The following is a 24293-nucleotide window of genomic DNA, read 5'->3' as shown; positions in this document are numbered from 1 at the left end:
ATATTATTTTTTATAGGTGCTCACTAACAGTGCTCACTTCCATTAATAAGGCTAAACAGGACATTTTTGTACTGTTTGTATTCTCATGTGTGTAATTCCCACCTATAAATAAAGTCCCAAAAGCGGTACACAAGACACGAGCAGGCAGTCTTCTCCCCTGTGCTACTTTCATGCAGTCTCAACATCGTCAAGGTCTCGGTAAGAAGCATCTGTCCGGCTGAAATCAAAGTGCCAATGGTTAAAAGTGAGTGCTACATGATCGCGCTGTATTGATTTGTGGTGTGCAGCAGGAACTCTCAATTCGGGAGCCACAGGGAACCGCAGAAATCATTACGAGTTTTAAAAGTGCCACGTGGCATTTGAAGGCACAGCAGGGTCCAAATGTCAAGCGCCACTCTTCGTTGTTAGGCTACCTACAGCAAAAGTCGGTGTCATCGTGAATACATTCTGAAGCATTATACGACGCTGCTCACTATTATGTAGTCTGCATCCATTTACGTGGACGTCACCAGTGCACAGATAAGAACTTCTCACTGAGTGATAGTGCTAGGGGTGTAGTGATAGTCTTGGATAATATAGTGGTAGTACTGCGTGGTCTAACTTTAGTGCTGGATGGTGTAGCGGTCGTGCTGTATGTTCTAGTGGGAGTACTGGATTGTCTAGTGGCAGTGTTGTCTTTTCATGTTAGTTCTGTGTGGTGTAGTGGTAGTGCTTGATGGTGTATTGTTAGTGTTGGATGGTCTAGTGGTAATGCTGGGTATTCTAGGTATATAGTGTTAGATTGGTCTGGTGGTAATCCTGGATGGTTTCATTGCTGTTGCTAAATTTAAAAAGGCTGCATGTTAAACTTTTTAAGTGAGTGTCTGCATCAAGCTGATTTGCATCTGTCCTCTGGTGAGACCGGCCATGCGTTGTGGGTGTTTCCCATAATGAAACTCCGCCATAACCTTTACCTTAGCATGAAGTCTATCATGCAAATCCCTCTTTTGCCTTATAAATGGTTTTACTATTATTATATTAATAAACAAGATACAAAGTTGAACTTAGATAGCACCACTCATCGGTTAATAAACTAGATTAAACTTGTTTCCTAAAACCAAAAAACAAGTACTCAAAGCAGAGAGAGAGACTCAACTTTTAACACAAATAACATACGGCTCAAAATTAGATTGTCAAATTTACAACCAATGGTCGATCGCCTGGAATTGTAGATGGGCAGGGCCTAAACACAGACTGCGAGATGGTATTTTTGGGATGGCAACAATGCACATTGTTGGTGTTATTTATTCACCGACAGCTGTCATACTTTCACTGCAAACTACAATGCATATCCTCTAACTTTACTGCATGCATAAAATATAATTCGATTGCAGATTCTCACACTGAAAGGGAATTACAAACTTGTGCATTTTCCCTGTGGAGCTGTTCTGGTAGGACATCTTCACTTTAAAAACAATACATATGAAAAACCTATAGGCGAAAATGTGAGTTAAAAATATAACTTGGTATGTTAGCGCTTTCATGGTAGCTAAACTTTGCCACTTTGTGGGAAGTGAACAGTGGTTGTTTTTGGATATATTGGCCCACCATTATATGAACTTGGATTTCCATCACTGGCATAGGACCATGAACTGAGACAAGAATATGCTTTGTTCAGCCACAAAAGCTTCACCAAGTATATTTGAAGTTTTCGTCAATGCAGGGATCCATACTCTTTGGTTCTTTCGGTAAAGTCACGTAGGTATAAAATAAAATAAATTAAATCACGACGTTCCGAGCGCAACACAAGCGTCCGTCATCAGGTGGGACAACCACAGCAAGAAACAATTGCTGAAGTGGGCGAAAGGGCTGCTGCAACAAGAGGCCATCTGATGACGGACGCTTGTGTTGCGCCCGAAACGTCGTGATTTAATTTATTTCATTTTATACCTACGTGACTTTACCGAAAGAACCAAAGAGTACCTCACCAAGTATTCAAAGAAGAACCCTAGCATACGCAGAAACATCACTGAGAATGTCAAAGCCAACCCACGGTTGCTGTACTGCCATATCATGGCCACCTTGCAGTCCAGCAGATTCGGGGGTGTCACAGCACTAAATTATCCCGATGTGTGTGCTGGTGCACCCAGCGAGCAGAGGCAAGAGAACGATGATACATGTGGGTGTGTGTCACCGTGTGGACCTCACCTCTTCAACCGGAAGTGTGGCGAGCGGCTTAATGATGGCCGCGAGGGGTACTTGGGACTGCTTGGCCATCTCAGAGGTGCACGGCAGATTGTACGATGTGCAGCGGATAAACCGTGGGCTCGCATTACCTGGGGATGCATACGAGGGTACACGCATGTAAAAATGCAGACATCTACTTTCAAAGTTTATTAACTTGGTTTACGTACCCACCGACCTGTCCAGGAAAACATTTCCATCCGTACATCTGCCTATCCATTCTTCCACCTACCACATCCATCTTTCTGTCTGTCCATCTGTGCTTCCATCAGTATGTCAATACATCAACCTATCTGTCTGAGCATCTGTTCATTCATCTGTCAACCTACCTGTGTTTTTCCATCCTTCTGTTTGTCCATCCAACATCCTTTGGTCCACTTGTCTCCATCTGCCTGTAAGCCTGTCCTGTAAACCACCAGTCTAGCCATCGGTTTTTGTCTGTCATTCTATTTAACCATCAATCTACCTTTATATTCATATGCCCAAGTGGCTGTCCAGCCATCTGTGTATGCACCTGTTTGCCTGCCTATACATCCATTGATTAGCCCATCAATCTGTCCAACAAATCTCCCAGCCTTTCCCTCTCTGTATGTCTCTTCATCTCTACGGCCTTTTGCCCGCCAACGAGTCCGTACCCTGATCCTTGACGAGGAAGTCGGTGGTGACGAGCGGAGGCACCTGACCACGCACGGACGTGATGTAGGGGTCATTCGAGCGCTGCATCCGATCGTCTTCGATCACCTGGATCTGTGGTGGCAGGAGGGCGCACGCACAGCACTAAGTGAGCACAATACCGCATGTGTGCAAGTGATGCATGCTGTGTGCTTACCCCTTTGCATGCGAAATAAGTTCTACATACATTCATACATGTTTGTGGTGTATCAACCTGTCCCTCACTTCTCCGAGCTCAACTCGCGAGCATGTAAAAGATACACAAAAACAAACGCAGGCTTTGCCCTGCCAATCGCACGTACAATTGCTAAAGCTACCCAAACACCTGGCTGTAAATGAACATGTGAGATATGTTGGTGGGAAAGCGGGGAGCACACAGGTGGTGCATCTGCTAGTCATCTCAGTCGGTTAACCCAAAACATCTGGGGTATGTCCGGAGAAGAGCTGCCAGTGACCCTTTGATGAAAATTCCAGGGTTTTAAAATCATCACCAAGCTGAACATGGTGCCAATTCCTAGTGTCATACTGGCTTAATGACACTTGACCCTACTCTGTAAGGATAAGGCAGAGGATATTTGTCATTGTGTGAGAGTGGACTACAAGTGTGGTAAATGTCGTGAACTCACATTTAAACGTTCAATAGCAACTGCATTTAAATGAAAACGTGATATGATTTTTTTCAAATAAATGCATGCATAAAAAACCAAGCAGATAAAAATTAATAAATTCACATGGCTGCAAAGGCAAGAACATCCCATTGTATGCCGCACAAAGGCCACGACCATGTGCTTGGATTGGATATACTTCTGTGTATAATCAATATTGAGTCTTAAGCCGAGGATAAAATGCATTCATTCGTCCGAGTAAAAATAGTTTTTTTGTACTCGAATAAATTGTACATAATTGGTTCATGTGACCCCTGTAGGCACTGGCTGCTGTATATACCACAATGTGAATAAAAAACGGATTCTTGAATCGAATTATAACAATTCATAGAACTGCTGGGAGAGGGTGGGGAGGTGGATCGTTCCACATCTGCCATTGAGGCAAGTGCTATGAGTAAACACATGGGAGGATGTCATCCAGGATTAGATTGTCGAAAGGGCTGAACATGAACATAACAGCATGAGAATATGGTATGGCTAGGGCCATGTATGCCCTGCTGCCTTTGTCTTCCCACTATGTATGCTCACAAGGTACTACAATGGGTACCCATTTTAAGCCTTTGACACACAGGTCATCCAAATTAGTTTAAGATACCTACCATACAGCTCTACATCATAGTCAAGAATTGAGCCGAGGTTGCTGGGATAGCATCACTGAGAACTCAATATCCCTATGCCACCATTCCCAGTTGTATTATTATGGGTGGTCATAAACATTTGAGAACTATCATGATTTACAACCCTTTGTCAATTCACTCCAAGATAAAGGCCTCCCCCCATGCCATGTTGGTCACGGAGAGTCTGTGGGTTGGAGGGGTCCAGAATCTGTTCAGATCGTGCTCGCCACTAATGTGAGCTGGAGTTGTGAATTGCATATAAGTCGCTGGGTTTATAGCGCAGTTTGTTAACCACTGCACCACCCAGCATGACAAAGCAACCTATATACCTAAATAAAAAAGCAGGTCTGGAATTGTACAGTATAATTGTGCTTATTCTGAAATCCTTTCTTAATGTACCAATTGTATAATATAATTATGTATTTTTTAAATCGCTACAATGACAAAGTAAAAGTGCCTCCATCGTCAAAAAAGCAAAAGGGCAATCACCTGATCGGTTGAAGTAACAGGTGAGCCCGTTCGAAAATGTAATACTGCACTCTTAAAACCCTTTGCCCATGTGTGTTTGTGTACTCACAAAATAATAACTATCCACAATTTCTTCTGGGAATTATTTTTCAAACAGGATACAACCTCTATAGCATACGTGAAGCCACTGAACTGAGGTTCAATTAAATGAGTTATCCTATATTTAGCCTAATGAGGGTCCACCGAGAAACAGCATCCATTTAAGACCATGGTATGTGCAAGTACGTAGGGTCAGTAATTTATGTCTTTTCAGGAAATTGTTACAATTCGTAACTTTGTTTTGACACTAGAGTGCAATGAGTAATTCTATGAATCAGGATTTTACAGATTTCTTACCATCCACAAAAATGTTGGCAGAGATAACGTTGTGCAATCTTTCATTCAAGCACAAACTCAGCTGAACCCTGCTAACTAAACTGAACACATGGAGGGTGATTTGGTTATTGAATATGTAAATTCACATTTTATATAGATATTTAAATTATAACAAAACATACGCAATCCTTTTCAGAATTTAGAACATAACTCCACTCAAGTAATTCCAGTACGGAATTTCCAAGTGACTATGATTTACTCTTTTGAAGAGTATCGTATCATGAATTAGGTATATGTGAATGTTGATATCATATCGGCAGATTTTTGAAAAGCCAGGATTGCAAGCTTGGCTTAACTGTAGTGGATTTCAATTTGAATCTGCTGAATACCATATAACTTTAAATGCATTTTCTAACCTCAGTACTTGATGACCTCAATCCAGTCGAGCTTTACACAACTACATGTGAATGCAGAACACTGGACTAGACCCCCTGTGGCCTGAATACTGCAGTGGAAACCCCACTATGTAACAATTATTAAACAAGGGACACTCCACTCCAGGTCTGGAAACTAAAACAGATTTCCAAGTTGGAGAATTATTTTCTACGGCATTGCGCATAACATGCATTAAGTTGGCAGTTATAAAATCCATAATGTATTTTGAGAGCCTAAAGCTAAAGATGTTGAGAAAGAGTTATTTTGAAAAACAATCAACACAAGTTTCACAGGAGCAGAGCATAAAAATAATCTTTTCAAAGTCACATACAACGGAATAAGTTGTAAAAAGTGTCGGCACATCTGCCTATGCACCTGTTGCTTGATAAATCGGTAGAGATTTAATTATTCACGACTTCGCATCTGGGATTTAAGGAATGTTCACTATCTGGAGTCACTTGTGATTTTATTCATGAATAGATGTCTTGGATTGTTTCATTTACTTCCCCCTATAGTGATTCAATTGTGCTATCGGTATCATGTCATGAGATGAACACTTTTCTATTTAATAACCTCGCATGTCGCAGTGCCTCATCCCGTCTCTTTCGCTCTATCTTGTCCCTACTGTAAGTGTTGTTTATGCCGTGTTTATCATCTCATTCATGCCACACTTCAGCCGAAACATTTTTCTCAAATAAAAAATAACATTCTTACGTTATTATTTGTTTCTTTCGGTTAAGTCACGTCTAAAGACGTGACTTAACCGAAAGAAACGTGACTTAACCGAAAGAAACAAATAATAATTCCTGCAGTCACGAAAGTTCTAAAATTAACATTCTTACGTGCACGATTTGACATGTATTATGAGCATAACAACACATTCGCATCTACAAATTTCTGAATTGTTACATGCCTAACAACCAGCCTCCAGAAGGCGAGATGTTAACTACCTTGCCTGGTATACAGGATGTTGTGGGTTCGATCCAGACTCTGATGCCTGCTGCTGTATACTTTGAGTGTGCATGTTCTCCCTGTGGCCATGTGGATTTTTCTCCGGGTCTTGTAGTTTTTCCCTCCACATTTAGAAACATGTTTTTAGAGTATTTTGGCTGCTATAAATTTCCAAATAAGCCACTTCATTGGGCTATCATTTGTGGCCAGGTCACGTCTAAAAAAAGAGCTATATAGCTCAATGGGCCTGACCTGGTAAAATGAAAAAGTTGAGTTTAGTTAACAGTAGATTCAAATGACTAACAATACATAGCGACACGTTATAGTGTGTTCTATTTAAAATTAGTCTTTGCAAATACAGATTTCCTAGCTCCATCACCCATGAAAGGCGTGTACCAGTAAGGTATTTTACGGCCCCTTGCCACAAACCATGTGTGTCACTGACATGAAGACATGCCAAAAAAAACTACTCTCATCCTGTAGATATCCATCTAGGCTGAGTGGCCCATACTACCCGAGGGCTGTTTATGAATAAACAGATTTTAAAATGACTCTCAAGTGCGCCACTATAGCACTTTTGGGTATGCCACAAAGTGATGCCACAACTGCGACATATTAAGATACAACAGTCACACTATCATAACATTAAGCTTAAAACCTTTGTTCGACAGCCTGGGACAGATGACCTAAGTACATCGTTATCTAAAAGAGATATTTGTTATTTGGGTTGTACATTCAAAAAAAAGTGATGCATGTCAATCAAGCAAGACATGCAGTGCTTGCCTGTCTGCCAGGTGACCTCAAGTGTCCCATGCACAATCCAGGTTGAATAGTGCAGGAGTAACAATCCGCAATAACAAAACAAGGAGAAGCAGCAACATGCTACTGCCACGACCAGAATTTTAGGAATTGTTCTGCACCAACTGCAGATTTCGAACAGAACAAAATGGGACATGCGTTGGATGCAAATGCACTTATACAGGGTGGGTAGAAGCCCATTTATAAAATAAACACTGAACTCAACTGAGCAATACTAAAGTGGTCTGACCAAAAGTGAAGATTCTTGAGCTTGAATGAACAATAATAATATGATTCCTCACAAACGAATAGATACATAAGTAGGAATGTAATAAGTGCCTAGAAGTTTGCATTGATCGTTAAATAATCGATTTAGACTATAACAATGTCTTTTTCATGATACGAAATGCTATCATGAAAAACAAATGAAAGTTTCTCCATACTTAAAGGAGCATCAGGCCCTGAGCCAGTAGTGGAAATTCCACATTCCCATGGCAGGGAACGATCTCTCCATAGGACACCAATTGATGACTTTCCACAAAGTTGTACGTATGCCTCATTCACCCCAAATAAATTCAAGACTGCTCCAATGGACAGCTTGGGTTATTCAGCATTGTGTACAGATCTGAAAAATAAGAGCTATTTGTTTTTCAGATTGTGTCTTCTTTGAATAAAAGGTGATCCTTCATGCTCTGTGAAGTGTGGTTCACTGCATATAAATAACCTAAAATGTAAGATTTGTTGTTACATCTCATAGCTAGATTGGGTCAAATTAAGCAAAAAGCCAAACTTTTATACAATCTACTATGGAGAGTGATTTGGATTTGGGCTGAGACCATCAACTCATTACACTTCAGGTCAGTTTAATCCGAGGCAGCTGCATGGATGTTAAACCAGGATTCTCTTAGCAGCGCTGGCTTAGGGGGCTACGGTGCTGGAATCATGAACCCTCTTGAGCTACTCGACCATTTCCACTAGTTGTCATGTATTCAAACACAGCATTGTCTGCCTGCGTATTCCAGTTGCCAGAAGTATGCATGCCAGGAAGGGTCAAACAGTGTTTCAAACACACACAAGCAAGAGGACGGTGAGAGCTGTTAGGGCAGTGGACGAGACATACGCGAAGGCCATGACGTAAAAATACTCGTAACCATCAGAAGCAATTCGTTATCAGCATCAGAATTATTGCTTTTTTAATCACAACACACCAAGTGAGTGAAGGATCATAATTGAATCCCACAATGGCAGAAAATCATAATATTGTTTAATACCAATTGGAAAAAATACAATATTTTTGTTTCTATATATGTTAATTTGAATATAATTACAATTTGAATAGAGAAATTAACCAGAGACCAAGCAGTCTCTGTGCATATTTGCATCTTGCCAAATTTTGAAGTTATTGTATTTTGATGCAAATTTCTGTATTCTGCTGCTAAGCCTATAATCTAAAGCAAACCCGACATGCACGTATTCACGTAAATTGGTTTTCTTTACAGTTCCAGTTTTAAGTCACTGAGCAGCATGAAACCCAGGTTGAAGGATGCCCAGATTGAAATTATGAAATGCACAATTCCTGGAAAGAAAACTGAACTGCATTAACGTCTTGCATAATGGCCGATAATATAACAGTGTCCAAAGGTGAATTAGTCTTTTACCACCACATAGGACAAGTTTCATTGTATCATTATTTCATTTGATACAATTCCTAAGTTAAGTTATCCTCAAGGACTATCTCACCTGCAAATTAAATTGTGCAATAAAAAAAATCCATGTCAGACTAAGACAATGATGGTGTTATTGCACAGAAATAAAATTGGATATATTGAAAAGCCCCTTATTGCAAGAGATATGAAATCTCATCATTTATTTTGTCAGAACAAATTTGAACTATTTTTAATCCATGGCCATATGTCGCGTCAATGTTAAGTCACACCATACAAGCAGGAAACTTACTGGACTGGGGATAGCATCTGGGTCTATCCTATGCCGCGTTTTCTGTTGGGCCAACGGTTCAGCAAGTCGCTGAACGTGACGCAAAAAAATAAACCAAAATAAATAATAAAAAATATATATCCATTTCCACGCAGCATGGAGGAAACACAAAACAGCAGACACAGGAGAAACAGAGAATGCAACAATGTATCGGATGGAAGAGAGTTGCGCGTGTTAATCAGAATAAAAACGACACTCCTCGCTGAGAGGGGTGGTCTTTAAATCAAATGTCATTTAGTTTCAATATATTTTCGGGAAGCACTCTTACGAATTAAAAAGCTAAATATATATATAACAGCAAGACAGCGTTAAGCTCCACACCTACCGGGCTTGGGATGGAGTCGGGGTCAAGGCGGCGTGGTCCTGGTGCCTGCTGGGGGCCCGATCCTTGTGGCGCTGGACCGAAGTTTGGCTGCTGAGCGGGGTAGCTGCCATGATAGCCAGGCTGAGGAGCCCGAGGCTGCCCGCCATATGCACCTGAGAAAAAAAAATAGCCCACGAATGCCCAACACGTTACAGTCCGTGATGTTCCCCAGAAACTAAAGTTTTACATTTAACTTTAAAACAAGTGGGGCCCATCAATGTACATATAATTCCTATGTAAGTTGTGTACACATAGGGATATTTTTCACCAATGCCATGTGTTTGACATGTGGGAGCAAACCGCTGTGCTCGGAGAAAATCATTGAGCTTATGACTGAGTAACACGTAAAGTTCTGCACAGACAAAATCAATAATCTATTGCTGCAACTTCATAGTGGAAGAATTACTTCTTTCAAGTTAATTTACAATATCCACCCATGACTCAGGGTTGCCATTGTAAATGACTGCCACTCAAATGTTGCTTTGAGCAAAGAGGTGCTTTGTGACCATGACGAACCATTCTGCTGGGGTGGGTATCCGTGCTGGCCTTGTCCAGGCCCACCCTGGGGCTGCATTCCAGGGATGGCTCCTGTGGGCCCAGTGGGAGGCATGGGAGGCATGCCATGGGCACCAGCCATGGGCATAGGAGGGCCCCCATATTGCTGCTGTCCTCCAAGTGAGGTGGGGGGTGGCTGAGCTCCTGCCAAAAACAAGACACCAGCAGATGAAATGTAGGAAAGGTAATACTATAATTAGCATTTTGATAGCATGTTAATTAAATTAAAATGGGAGTGGAAAATAGATTAAACCAATACAAAAATACACCATCGCAAAAACTGCATCCCATTCAAGATCAGCACATATTTTAAAGTCCTTAATTTTGTTTCCAAACTATTAGTTTCGATGCAGTAGATGATAAAACGGTATATAATTTCATGTTGTGTTGTAATTCCTCACTATGTATGATAACCAGGGTTCAGATGAGAGCCTTGGGGTTAGAACATTAAGAGCAAAAAATAAAAGAGTTGCCCTTGTTTTTAAGTATAACTCCAGCAATCCTATTATGTCTAGGGCTCCATATAAGGCTGAATGTCAGACAATCATTATTGTCAGTTTTAGCGTCACACCCCACCGTGGGCAGATTACTTGGTTTACGATTATTGGCATGGTACATTTTTAAGTATACAACACGAGACAAAGTGGTTGAGAAATGTATGCTGACCCAGCCATTTGAGTGAAACCAACCAACCTATAAACCAATTTAACACGGAGGATTTTGCGACCAATATCATCCATAAGAGGTTTTTTGGATTAGATCGCGTAAATATATAAATGTGTCGTTAAACCCACCACCACCCGACACAGCCAACTCGCAAGGGTTGTCACGTAAACAGAACATGCCAATTCGTCACAATCTAACAATCTAATTGTAAATGTTGTGGCTTGGCTCTCCAACACACCGGCGTGCTGTACTAGTAACGAATTGGCATGTTCTGTTTACATGACAACCCTTACTAGTTGGTGGTGGCGGGTTTAACGACACATTTATATATTTATACGCGATCTAACCCAAAAAAACTCTATTATGCACTATTAATCAATTATTGGGGGCCAACATTTCGTTTTTTTCTGCTTGTAAGCATAGACTTTAATATATTTATGTCAAATGGCAAAATTATCTCTCTTCGAGAAAATAAAATTACCATCAATACTGTAACATCATAGCCAATTTTTCCTGTGGGATGGAAGATCAACTAAAGTAGTTGCAACAAGCACGCAAATTGTTCATTTGTTCATCAATGAAAGACACTAAAGGGACTGTAAAAGTTAACTTATACAGAGTTGAGCTTAACACAGTTAACAACAGTGAGTGGTAAAATTATAAGCACAAACAGCCGATTCCAAATTTCCACTAGCACATCCGAGCCGAGCCAAGTCAGCATAGGGCTCTCACGGTACTGGTGGTTTTCTACTTGCACGATGTTACACTGGCTTCCCAGGGCATCTGAATTCGATTCGGGGCCAAGCAGGGACAGGAGCAAAGCAAATTCAATGTGTATGATGTTAGTCAATACACTTAGGACAGTCACAGCATCGTCTACACAGATTTGGACTCATAGTGGTAAACTTACCATATGGAGTTGAGCCAGGGGGCCCTTGGAACTGGGTTGCTCCTCCACCCAGTGTCATTGCCCCCATCTGATTGGTCAGCTGCTGAGGTCCTGTCGGAGGACCCGCATTCTGATAGGGTGGCTGTTGCTGATGGGTCGAGAGTGGGGGTCCTGCATTCTGATAGGCCGGCTGATGGGCATTTGGAGGGGGGCCTGCGTTTTGATAGGCTGGCTGATGGGCAGTTGGGGGAGGCCCTGCGTTTTGATAGGCCGGCTGTTGCTGATGTGTCATGGGTGGCCCCGCGTTCTGATAGGCTGGTTGCTGGTTACTTAGGGGTGGCCCTGCATTCTGATATGCCGGCTGCTGGTAGGGTTGCATGGGGGGTGGCGATGCTCCCCCAGGAGGGATGAACGCCTGCGATATGGGAGGTCTGCGGGTACAAAATAAAAAAAGGGAAACAATGACTGTCATTAGCAAAGACAACGTTGTAGCTCAGGTCAGACACAAATTATAGGTAAGAGTCGAGGCGGTTTGCTCCACTGGTGGTGATGGAAACATTCAAGTATAGTTTTGGTGAAAAAAGTGGGAAAATAAACATTCAACAAGACATTAATCTAGCCAAGAATGCCATCTGCTTCAAATGATAATTTCTATTGGCGGTTTTAAGCCAGAGATGAAAATTCCACTTTTCCATGATGGGGCCCAGTCTCTCAATCGGATGACCACTTTTAACTTCTGCAGAAACGGTATACAGGTGGAAAATAGTCATGGCTGAAGCAACAAACAATAATTACTGCATATCTGGGTTAAAGCTAGGGTATTTTACAATATAAAAACCAAAAACATGTTATCTTGTAAACTGTGATTTCATGTTTTTGTTGACAACCACCAATATCACAAAAGACTGTCCCTTGAAACAGCAGTAGAAATAGCACATTTCCAAAATGGGAGCCAACTTCTCCGTAACACAGCACTGTTGATTTCCCTCCAAGTAATGCGTATTTCATTGGCTACAGAGAAATGACGACCATACCAAAATGCAAGCCAAATCAAAATATAAAAACTACCTTGCACACGTGTAATTGAAGATGGCACGAGTAAATACAAATGCTCTTCATCTAAGAAATCCTCATCGAGTGTCAAGACTATTATCAGGCGTGAGTGGCAGCTCACCTTTGCCCGGAGGGCCCGTTCTGAACGTCCCCTTGCGAGAACTGGTTATATCCAGTCTGGGGTCCTGGTGGGGGTGCGGACGGGTCCATGGGCGGTGGAAGGCCCATGCCAGGCTTCATGGCTCCTGTGCAAAAACGACACAAGGGATGAGCAACATGACTCACACCGCTTAACATACATACGAGATGTCTAATCGAAAACAAAGTCAGAACTGGTTAGGCGGAGCTGTGAGGTGAAAGCGCTTAACTCACAATCAAAAGGGCGCAAGCTTCCTTATCTTCTTGGTTCTTTCGGTAAAGTCACGTAGAAGGGAAAAAATAAAAAAATAAAACATAATAAAATATTTTATTTTATTACGTGCTATTTTATTATTTTATTATTTCCCTTCTACGTGACTTTACCGAAAGAACCAAGAAGATGAATCCCTGCAGTCACGAAAGCTTTAAATCGAAATTTAAGCTTCCTTATGATAATACAAAATAACTATGTCTTGATTGAACAAGAAAATCTTTACTTGCTAAGTCTCAAGACATTTTATTCATCAGTCCTGCATTGCAATGCTTGGACAATTCCATTCATACTTGCGTGGCTTCATGTGCGGAAAAAAGACGTGCATCCAGAGAAAGGATAAAACACGCTTGATATCATAAAGACATGATTTAAAGCTTTCGTGACTGCAGGGATTCATCTTCTTGGTTCTTTCGGTAAAGTCACGTAGAAGAGGACGGCTGCTTGCGTTGTGGCCAAAACGTCGTGAGAATAATTTTATTATGTTTTATTTTTATTATTTTATTACTTCCCTTCTACGTGACTTTACCGAAAGAACCAAGAAGATCATAAAGACAGTTTCTGGAATCCAGTTCTGTACTGCCACCTCCAAGCCAACACACAGCTCAAAGGTAAGCCAGATGTTAGCCCAGCACATCATTCATTCAGGTTCACTAAAATTAATACCCCTCTATGGCAAATCAGTGGCTGTGCTATGAAGAGAAAGACCCTTGCCGTAGGAATGTGAATTTTCCAGCCCTGGCTCAGCCAATATAAGAGACGAATGCTGCCCTCGAGCTCATTTTTGAATGGAGGCATTATGACTGATAAACTAAAAGCCTATAAGTGTAACTCAAATTATTGAAGGCATACAACCGAGATGACATCCAAAAAATACTCAAGTACTTTTTAGGCACATGAGATTAAAGAATGAGCAATTTTATAAAATCAAATGGCCAATCATTTGGTACATCAATAGTTCACCCTATGGCCACCCAATGACCTTAATTATGAGCCGTATTAAAAACGCACTTCCAGCGTGAAACTATTAAAAGTTGATGCCCACATAATTAGAGTTGATGAAAATGGGTAAAAACACATTCCTGCGGAGGGAGCTGGTAGGAACGTTGGGTTGCTCGGTCAATGGCCAGGGTCAACGGCGGCATGGTGTATTCCGCAAATATGCCCGACTGTGAGGGCGGGCACAAGCCGGCGTGAGTAGGTTAAACGTTGCGTTTTATAAGGGCACCACGGGGTGAGCAGCCCATCCCCACCCAGCCCCACCCTCCCACCCCCCACTCAGCCCCACCCCCCACACAGCCCCAGTCTCCCACCCCCCACCCAGCCCCACCCTCCCCACCCAGCCCCTCCCCACCCCTCCCATTTTTGGATGCACGACGGACGGACACAATAATCCCCTGTGGGCTGGTTTAACCAGGAGGTTCCTACCAGTATAACTTTTACACCAAGCCAAATAGCCACTATCTACATAAGCAAAAGAGAGACAAAGATCCTTTATATTGCAATACAGACTGCTGATATCAGTGATGTTAATAAAAAGCAGTGGCATACACAAAAAAAAGCTCCCCCGTATAGCCTGAACATACTGTTGGGGCAAGTGCTGTTAGTGAGCACCTATCAAGGCCGGCATGGCACACGAGAGGGTGGGTGGCCAACACCAAGCCCGGCCGCCTTTGTCTCCCTAGTGCCAATGTTTACACACCGCACCGAGGGGGAAGCCCACGACCAGTTCAGATAATCGTCACCGGTGTTGGCCGTGAGCAGGAATCAGACCCGGGTCGCCGGGTTTGTAGCGCAGAACGCTAACCGCTACACGACCGCTCCCCACTTATACACATGAACACACACGCACGCGAATTCCCATGCACGCACACACGAACGCAAAACCACACATGTGACAATCAAAATCAAATTCGTCCTTCGAAGAGTTCCTTTAATCAAGAGGAAGTAGAAACGCAAACCGCTCCACACTCACCAGATGCCGACACAGGCGGTGGACCCCCATAGCCTTGCTGGGGCGGCCCATTGTGGATGTTCTGTGGGGGGGCTGGGGCCTGCTGGTATTGGGGACCGTAGGGAGCGTGATATTGCCCGTAGCCCGACTGGGGAGGCCCATACGCTGGGGCAGACGCGTGTCCTTGCTGATTCATGGCTCAGCACTTGCACATCCCCAGAAGACGTCCACACCTGAAGGAACTATGCCTGTGGGAATACGACAATAGGAACATTTTGTGAGCGCTGGCTCATGATTATAAATGCATCAATTCATGCGATCATTCCACATCATAAACACACATGTTTCAAATGGTGATTTCCTTGGCTTAACAAAACACCTAGTCTGATATTCTTGAAATTAAATCCCAAGCAAAATAAACTGTTGTTGTTTTGTAGGTACACACCACAGCAGTGTATCGCAGGCCATCAAACTAAAGTTTTTGAAGCATTAAGAAACATGTAAAGTCACACTAATGTGACATAAATACGTGTTGACATTGGGCAATCTAGTTTTTTCTGCACCCACACAGGAGTCCCTTCACCTCAATTAAAAGTGGGGGAGCACCGGAGGTGCAAGGTGGGGGCCACCACATGTCAGGCTGTGATGACCGGCGCACGAAGGAGAAAGTGATTATTATTATTATTTTGCTTGATTACCAATAGACATTTCAACTGCTGTATACCAATATTAGTCTGACAATGTTTTGCAATTTAATGCAATTGGTTTTCCAATTATGCCTTCCTTCAATCAAAATTCTTGGCCAAATAAATCCTTGACCAAGACCCAACTGAAATCAAAATGACTAAAACTCAATTCAGCTTTCCAGGGTAAATAAACAATTATGGATGGAGATTGACTTAGTCCAATCATCCCTCCAGCGTCAATTAAAAGTATTTCTCTTATATACAAAAATACTCGAAGAGGCATTAACCAAACATCCAAACCAAGACTATTTCACAAACTCTTCAGATTCAGTGAGGACTTCCTATGTAAATATAAACTCAAATAAACACTTATGGTATTACAAAAGTTTAGGATCTGTACAAGCAAGGGACTATGTACACGTGCATAGAACATTTGGCATAGGAAATTAAATTTATTTATTTTGGCTGCGACATGGGCACACAATGGGCAACTTTGCAAAACATCGTGGTCTTCAAAGTCCACATCACAAGAGATTGCATTTTGGTAACTTGCGGATGGGTGTAGGAATCTGCCCTGAAAGCATGTGCAAACTGGCTCAAGGGTGAGCCCACTGTCCATGAGGATATTCAGAAACTTAATTCAATAAAGTACATGTTTGTGTTCATTTATGCCACTACTATCAGCATCTTCATCAAGGTTACCATTCTTGCACAAGCTGTCAGGTAGAAAGGAGTGCTAAATTAGCCACTCAGGTACAGACCACAGAGAACTGCATCATGAGCTGCATAACAGCACTGCTAACTCAGCTGGTTGGGTCGTAAATTAGAGTACAGTTCCTTGGTTGCCAATGCCTACCTTAATGTACCACCAAGTATTGTCACCCCTAAGAAATAATGGGAATCATCCAACCCTGGCCTAGATTTGAATTCACAAACATATAGCTGCTGACCCTGCTGCTCTACTAAGTGAGGCACATCAGAAATATATTAAGTAACAATACTTCTGTGTATTTTGGACATCGACACAATGTTTTTCATGCTTGTGGTTTTGTCATTGTACACTACCATTTTTAAGCTGCTCCTTGTCATAACTATGTCTCCCTGTACATTTTACTTTGCATGAAAACCCACAATGTCTCAATAGGTCCTCTTTCTGGTTTAAAAACTACCAATCAAATAGTAAGCATAGAAACTAGGCCCCAGGCAGTCCAGAGTTTAGGTGGTGCATTCCAAAGGAAACAGCCACTGCAGAAAACTCAAAACATTTTGGCCAAGAGGCACGCATCATATGTGAATAGCACGTGTCGGGGCGACAAAACAAGTCGTTTTTGCCAATGGCAATCGGTGCCAGAGCAGACACACAACTTAACCAAGACACACATTTTTTTAAAATACACATTCCCATTCCTGTTCGATGACCACCCTCAGCCACACCTTAAAGCACATTCACCTTTATGTTCTCAGTCATTGCTCAACTATTAATTTTATATAAAAAATGCCATGCCCTACCCTCACTCACACACTGGAAGACCAAAATGATCTACAGCGTCATGATGAAACACCTGTCACAAGATCCATGGGGAAGTGGCTTAAACCCCTATATTCCAACCTCATCGGCTAGGTTGGACTCCTGATATTCCTCCACGCACAAGACAACATGTATATAGAACAATGGGAATTACAAGGATTCATACTCTTTGGTTTTTTCGGTAAAGTCACGTAGGTAAAAAATTAAAATAAATTAAATCACGACGTTTCGGGTGCAACACAAGCGTCCTTCTTCAGGTGGGGACAACTTAGCGAAAGCACACCGCTTAAGTGTGTCTCAGAGGTGGCTTTTTTACCTATGTGACTTTACTGAAAAAACCAAAGAGTAATGGGAACTACTTTCTAAATGTCTTATTTATGGCAACTCTTTATAAGCGTTGCAGGATGCAATTGCATGAATGACGCTATATACAATTAAATTAATATTATAAGCAATTATCTCCTTTATTCGCTACCAGTTTTTGCTAGGAAACTACTGAGCCTCAATAAAGTTTGGATTAAAAAAAACCCTAAACATGTGTCCATCCATTATCACCGGGTAAATGTGTTCACGGTAATATGAAAACTGCACAATACAACATGACACGTCCACAATACTGTGTACTCCACTCTTCATTAAACTATTACACTATTTATTAAAACAAGGGTTTTGTTAAATTCACTTACTATCACTGATGTTTCTCAGGATATAATTTGCGCAAGTTTTTATATTTTTCACAAACCAATATAACGCCCAACATAAATAAGCAGCCAATAATTTTCCGAAGCTTTAAAGAGTAAAGATGATTCATAGAATAGCAAAGCTGTCAATAAAGTCGACAGAAGTGGCTGAAAGGATTTGTAGAGAAAACAAACCCAGAAATGACACGTAGTACATACTTGAGCAGCCCTCAGCATATACAATGATGCATGTGCCCCCTTGATGCAAAGAGCAGAGCTGGGCCATGGCATTTACGTGTACATTTCAAGGCAACTGCAATGTTTTAATAGTGCAAGTACAAGGTAAAGGTTAAAGTACGCGCCACTCATAGCGCTGATGCCACCGCGGCAGAGGTGGGGTCTGCGCCATTCAAGGGGGCATCTGTTCCAATCATCCGCGCTGGTCACACAGGGTTACAATGAAAGCTAGTATCCACTCTTTACCCCCCCCCCCCCATAGACTTATCTTAGCAAAATAACACCTGCCAATTCACTTACAATAATGCACCCACAAACAGGCAAAACAAAAACAATTATTCAACTATTTTGGTAGCCTAATTGAGTTGAGTGGGCTAAGTAGGGGTATAACAAATTCCCACCTGTCAACTCCCGATAGTAGTTCGATGCATTGTTATGAATCAGGGATACAATTCAAATCAATATTTCAGTGTCTTGCTTACATTTCCCCATTTGTAAATGTTCATGTTTTTCTTTCTCTTTTGTACAATTCTGTCCTTCCATTAGCCTAAATAATCTGTATATAATTGACAAAATTCGAACAAATTTTGATACATGCAATTCGATGCACATAGTGATCTTAAATGTTTCATATCAATTGATTCAAGGATTGTTACACTCATACTAAGTAGCATAGACAGTCAACTATAACAGCTCAATTACTGCCTATTAGTGTACATGCAAAATATTTCCCTATGGAAAAGTCATTGAGATTGATACTTGGTCAAAGTTTTGCCAGTGATCCAGTTTGCATTTGGTTAAAGGTTAAACTTCATCCACCTGATTCTCATGCATACAATAAATAAAATTAATTGTGAGCGTAAGAATATATTATTTTCGAGTCATATATTTAGCATGCAATTAGTTAACATTACCCCTATAGCTACTGAAGGTGCTATAATGCAGCACTACGTTAAAAACAAAAACCTATTCTCAAACTCAATCATGAGCCTGAATTGTGCCAATTTCTTGAATTTTAAAGACAAAATATCTTTACCAGTGAGTAATTTATTTAAAATTTCTGTTTTAATTTAACCAAGTGTGCACTAAGGTAGTGGACATTAAGAATATATTATTTTGCATCATTCATAAGAACAGACTACTTTGTGTCCATGTCACAGCCAAAAAGACAACTTTTTAAATTATACAATTATATTACGTAACAAGATCTCATGGAACAAAAATTACATATCTTGAATCTTCAGGAGAGCTCACCTCATATTAAGAAAAGAAAAACCCAACTGGCAGAAATATTAATACCCTATTGGTTGGATAACAGTGGTTAAACATTGCTTTAAATGTGGCTTCAAGATTTAACAATAGAATTGCTTCCAGCTTAAGAAAAAAAATATTCTAGCTCACAAAGTAAATCCGATACAGCCCACAGCCGCTCAGCATCCAAACCACACACCGCCACTCCAAGCAATGCAGCCTTCATTCCATATCAAGTCCAAAACTATGTAACGTACATCTTAAAACAAATTTTCATACATTTTATTCAAAGCTTATACACACTGTTGGTGCCAGAAACATTGTTAGAAGAAATCAGACTTCAGATATTTTCCAGCACAACTGTGGATTGTTGTTGTTTCACTCGACCAGTCCCACCACAACAACCTCATCATGTGTTAAGACATCACACGTTCTTTAAGGTATTCTCAGCAGAAAATGCTCTGGTGTCGGTAGTAATCAACAGTGGCTGTTATGAGAATATGGAATTTCCGCTAACGCTGAGGAGATGAATGCTGTCCCATTGCTCATTCGAGAATCAGAATCTTTATTTATCATAGAGAAATCCCATGAGCTCTTTTTCACAGATAGCCACAAAAAGGGAGGACTGTTTTTTTACTCATAGGACTCAAACCTTTGCACCCATGATAATGAGTTTGGCAGCAAATGCACGAGTGGGCTACACAGCTGCCTAAATGATAGTCTGTAACCTCATCATATAAAATGTGTGTCACAAACATAGGGCCAGAGTAGCAACTATAGAGAAGCGGCTAAAGCCCTTCCACCAGGGAGCACAGCTGCAGCACTGCCAATTTCCTTACAAGCACTGCTCCCCCCACTTCGTGACGTCTCAGGCAGTGAAGTCTGTACACGTGGCTGATGATGTTCTTAGCCGAACGAGCATTCTACTCTCTACAGAGCTGCTCTTAACCTCGCTTACCCCAACCTACTCACCTCAATCTGGTCTACAGTGTGCACATTTTAATTTCAACATGCTTACTTTCATCTAAATTCTACACATCTTAATCTGGTCTAAACCCTGCACATTTTAATTTGCTTAAACTGTTAAACCTTGCACATCTTAACCTGCTCCCTTTGATATAAATAACCAGGTCTTAACATTTTCTAACCCCCTGCATATCTTAACATGCTCATTTTCATATTATCTAAACCCAACATCTTCAACTAGTCTAAGTATTTCTCACCTTAACAGTCATTATGCCTTAAAAACTGCTCATATTTATCTCGAACAGCTGTTGAGACATTGCAGTTGACACTGCAGCAAAGCACACGCTTGAGTTTACTGTTTTGCGAGTTAGCCATTATTATTGTTGGTGTATATCGAGCAATAGCTACCATCAGTATTATATTCCACAACAAAGTAGGGCAACTATGTCTGGCCAACTGACATCACTGCAGTTAATTAAACTATTTCTGAGAGTACAATCCACGTTACGCTAGAAAATACTTTAAGAGCATGCTACGTGGCATTAATATTGACGACACACCAATCCTGATAAGTGTTCGGTTTAAGTTGACTTCTTAAGCAAGCCAGTGACATGATTTAGACTTAAGGGCTAGGGTTATGGTTAATACAACCGAGTGGACTTTCTGGGTTAATTACTACAGTTGCCTATGACAAAATCCCCCAAAATGCACCCAATTTCAGATTATGGAACGCAAACAGGATGGAGTCCGGAGCCTGGTTAGTATGGGAAACAAGCTGAGAAAAACAAACGTTGTAGGCTTGGGCTCTGAGGTGGCAAGGAAATGGCAGTACAGCAATGGATCCGTTAAGCACAGGCTGTGGGGTCTAGATAAAACTTAAAATTATGTTTATGGTTGGGATTATACAATGATAGAAGATTAGGACTGACCTCACCGTCATATTATATTTCAACCAAGCATGCAGACCGCTAACGAACATGAGAAATGCTCCACACATTTGAGCAGGAAGACACTAACTATTGGGTTAGGGATAACATTTTGACTCGACTACAAAGCTATGAATGAAATTTGGGGTCACGTTATGACCTGAGGGCAGGATTGAGGTGATATGTTATGGTTAATAGTATATAAGCAATTGGGTTAGAGCAAATTCTTAAGTCAGCCTGTAAAGTGAATCCTCACTGGGCTTGTCGTCCAACAACAAACAGACGCTTCACGTTACACTTCATACAGCCATGCATTAATGGGATACAATTATACTTGTGGTGTTCAGAAAATAACACCGACATAAATTGACAGATCAATGTCCACTACACTTGCACACAACAACAATAAAATATTACAATCAAATTTAATAAAGTCAAATGTATGTACATATTGAACCATCTTTTAAAACTTCATCAACACCATCATCTTAATACCATCTGTATGAATACAATTTAACTAGGCTTTCGCGACAAATATTATCCATGAGGTTTTTTCGTAAAATATACTCTCCAACACACCGGTTTGCCATACTAGTGACACATTGCCATGTTTTGTTTATGTGACAAACCTGACTAATTGGCTGTGTTGGGTGGTGGCAGGTTTAACCATACATTTATAGTTACGCGATCTAACCCAAAAACCTCTATTATGGACATTTGAATAAAGTATTAATAATGACAACTTTGTCATGATGATCATCAGCACCATCAATTAACATATTTTTTATCACCAGCATAAACCTTAACCAATTGGCATGACTTGCATCACAACCACGATTAATTATCATTAATATAAAACTCATACTTATCAATATCAGAATTATCACTATAACTATGTATCACAATAATCATCTTGGACATTATCACCACCAGAAACACATTTACTGCAAATATCACAACCTATACTATCATAACCAGCAACGTAATAATCATCAACACCTTCAATCACCACTACCGTTACCCATAATATTCTTTGGGTCGTTACCCATAACTTACATACCATCAGCCATATTCACCAATCAAATAATCAAATAACAATTAATGAACAATAACGTCATCAAATAACAATATCATTGTCAACACCGTCATATAATCACCACCATCAAATCATCTCAATCGCAAACATCACTACCACCAAAAACAATCACAGTCAAACACAGCATAACTGTTACCATAACCACTATCAATTAAGTAGTATAACAAAAATACTACCACAATTATAAAATAACATCCCCACCAAACCAGTTTCGTCACCAACGTCACTATCCCTCTATCAATAAAGATAACAATTAGCACCGGTTTCATAAACTCCACAATCACCACCACCACAACCATCGCATCAACTTTCACCACCACAATCATCACCACCATAATCATCACAGCCACCACAACTACAATTATTATCACTTGCCAACGTCAACAGAATCACCACTATCGATTAAGAACACAATGACCACCACCACCAGCAACATCAAATAACACCCGCGCCACCATTACATCCGCAACCATCACCATCACCACCATCACCAAGCCTTCAACGTCACCACTGCCGGTTTCACATTATTTCCTCCCACATCGCTCCTTTCACAAACTCAACGTGTAAACAACTACATCACCACCACCCACTAAACAAAACAAACACAAAACAAACAAACAAACCCATCCCGCCACAAGTATTATAACGAACCCGGCCTCCCGTCAGGCAAAGGCCTTTCCCACAGCCACCATCACCATCACAGCCTAAAGAGGCACAGCTCCCCGCCGTGTTGAAGAAAACGCGAGGAAACCGAGCTGTAAGAGACGCACTGAACACGATAGAGACGGAGGATATACGGAGTGTGTAGACGATGTGAACTGATGAGAGCCATCACCTGCACGCCCGTGCCGAGCCTATGCCGCCTCTTCGCCCAGCAGAAGCGAGTGCCACGTCTCCCTGGGCCGAGGGCGGGGCCAGAGGTTACGGGGCGTGGTCAAAAGATAAGTGGGCGGAGCAAGCGGCCAGCGAGAGGGGGGGAGGTTGGTGAGGGTGCGAGTGGGCGGGGCAAGCGGCTAGCGAGAGGGAGGGGGGGTTGGTGAGGGTGCGAGTGGGCGGGGCAAGCGGCCGGCGAGAGGGAGGGGGGGTTGGTGAGGGTGCGAGTGGGCGGGGCAAGCGGCTAGCGAGAGGGAGGGGGGTTGGTGAGGGTGCGAGTGGGCGGGGCAAGCGGCCAGCGAGAGGGAGGGGGGGTTGGTGAGGGTGCGAGTGGGCGGGGCTACTATGGGGAGACTGCGGAGGGGTCAGAGGTTACGGGGCGTGGTCACAAGATAAGTGGGCGGGGAAAGCGGCCAGCGAGAGGGAGGGGGGGCTGGTGAGAGGATGGGAGCGGGGCGGGGCTACTATGGGGAGACTGCGCATGCGCGCGGTAAACCAACACGTCGGCGCTCGCTGCTGAATCGATTCAGCTTAATTAATGTTGGACAACTTCGCTGTAGATTCCGACATGGGAATTATTACGCGTAAGAATCTGCAATTTCTGACTTATGCTACGTTTGCAGCTTTTTATGGCACTGTAGATCATCCACAATATAGTATTGTAATATGGATTGCAAAGTGCAATAACGTTGTAGCGCAGGAATCGAATTGTGAAATAAATTAGGAAATAGAAACACGACTACGATTCGTGCATCGACGGTGAACCCCGAATTGGACTTTGCGCGAGTTGGTCCACGTGACCTGAAAAGCCGGTGGGGGGAGGGGGGAATCGAGTCACGTGATTTATACGGGTGGGCACCACGTGACCGGAACGACTACCACGTGGCCTGGGGGCGACGTGAACGTGGTGGGAGGCGGGGCCACGTGATCCGGTTCGGAGCATCACGTGCCCCGCGCGACG

The 24293-nt window shown here is 42.0% G+C and overlaps 1 protein-coding gene across 2 annotated transcripts in view; it reads right to left on the bottom strand.

The window, feature by feature from the left end:
• SEC24C (SEC24 homolog C, COPII component) overlaps positions 1 to 23390 on the bottom strand; it is a 42886-nt gene extending 19496 nt beyond the window's left edge. Inside the window, exons 1-8 of one of the 2 annotated variants that reach the window (XM_078613430.1) lie at positions 23295 to 23390; positions 15111 to 15337; positions 12848 to 12971; positions 11695 to 12104; positions 10080 to 10262; positions 9525 to 9676; positions 2859 to 2970; positions 2188 to 2315 (exon numbers count right to left, since the gene is read on the bottom strand). In XM_078613430.1, coding sequence (XP_078469556.1) covers positions 2188 to 2315; positions 2859 to 2970; positions 9525 to 9676; positions 10080 to 10262; positions 11695 to 12104; positions 12848 to 12971; positions 15111 to 15285 — 1284 coding nt within the window. In that variant the 5' untranslated portion in view covers positions 15286 to 15337; positions 23295 to 23390. Of the gene's footprint in view, positions 1 to 2187; positions 2316 to 2858; positions 2971 to 9524; positions 9677 to 10079; positions 10263 to 11694; positions 12105 to 12847; positions 12972 to 15110; positions 15338 to 23110; positions 23223 to 23294 lie in introns of those variants that run through there. The other variant, XM_078613431.1, reaches the window with a different exon arrangement.
• Between the last annotated feature and the right edge of the window lie 903 nt (positions 23391 to 24293).

Source organism: Lampetra planeri, chromosome 41 (genome assembly GCF_965212315.1).
Source record: "Lampetra planeri chromosome 41, kcLamPlan1.2.h2, whole genome shotgun sequence".
Classification (NCBI taxonomy): Eukaryota; Metazoa; Chordata; class Hyperoartia; order Petromyzontiformes; family Petromyzontidae; genus Lampetra; species Lampetra planeri.
The sequence above is the reverse complement of the archived record's forward strand: the minus strand, read 5'-3'. Positions and strand labels throughout refer to the sequence as shown.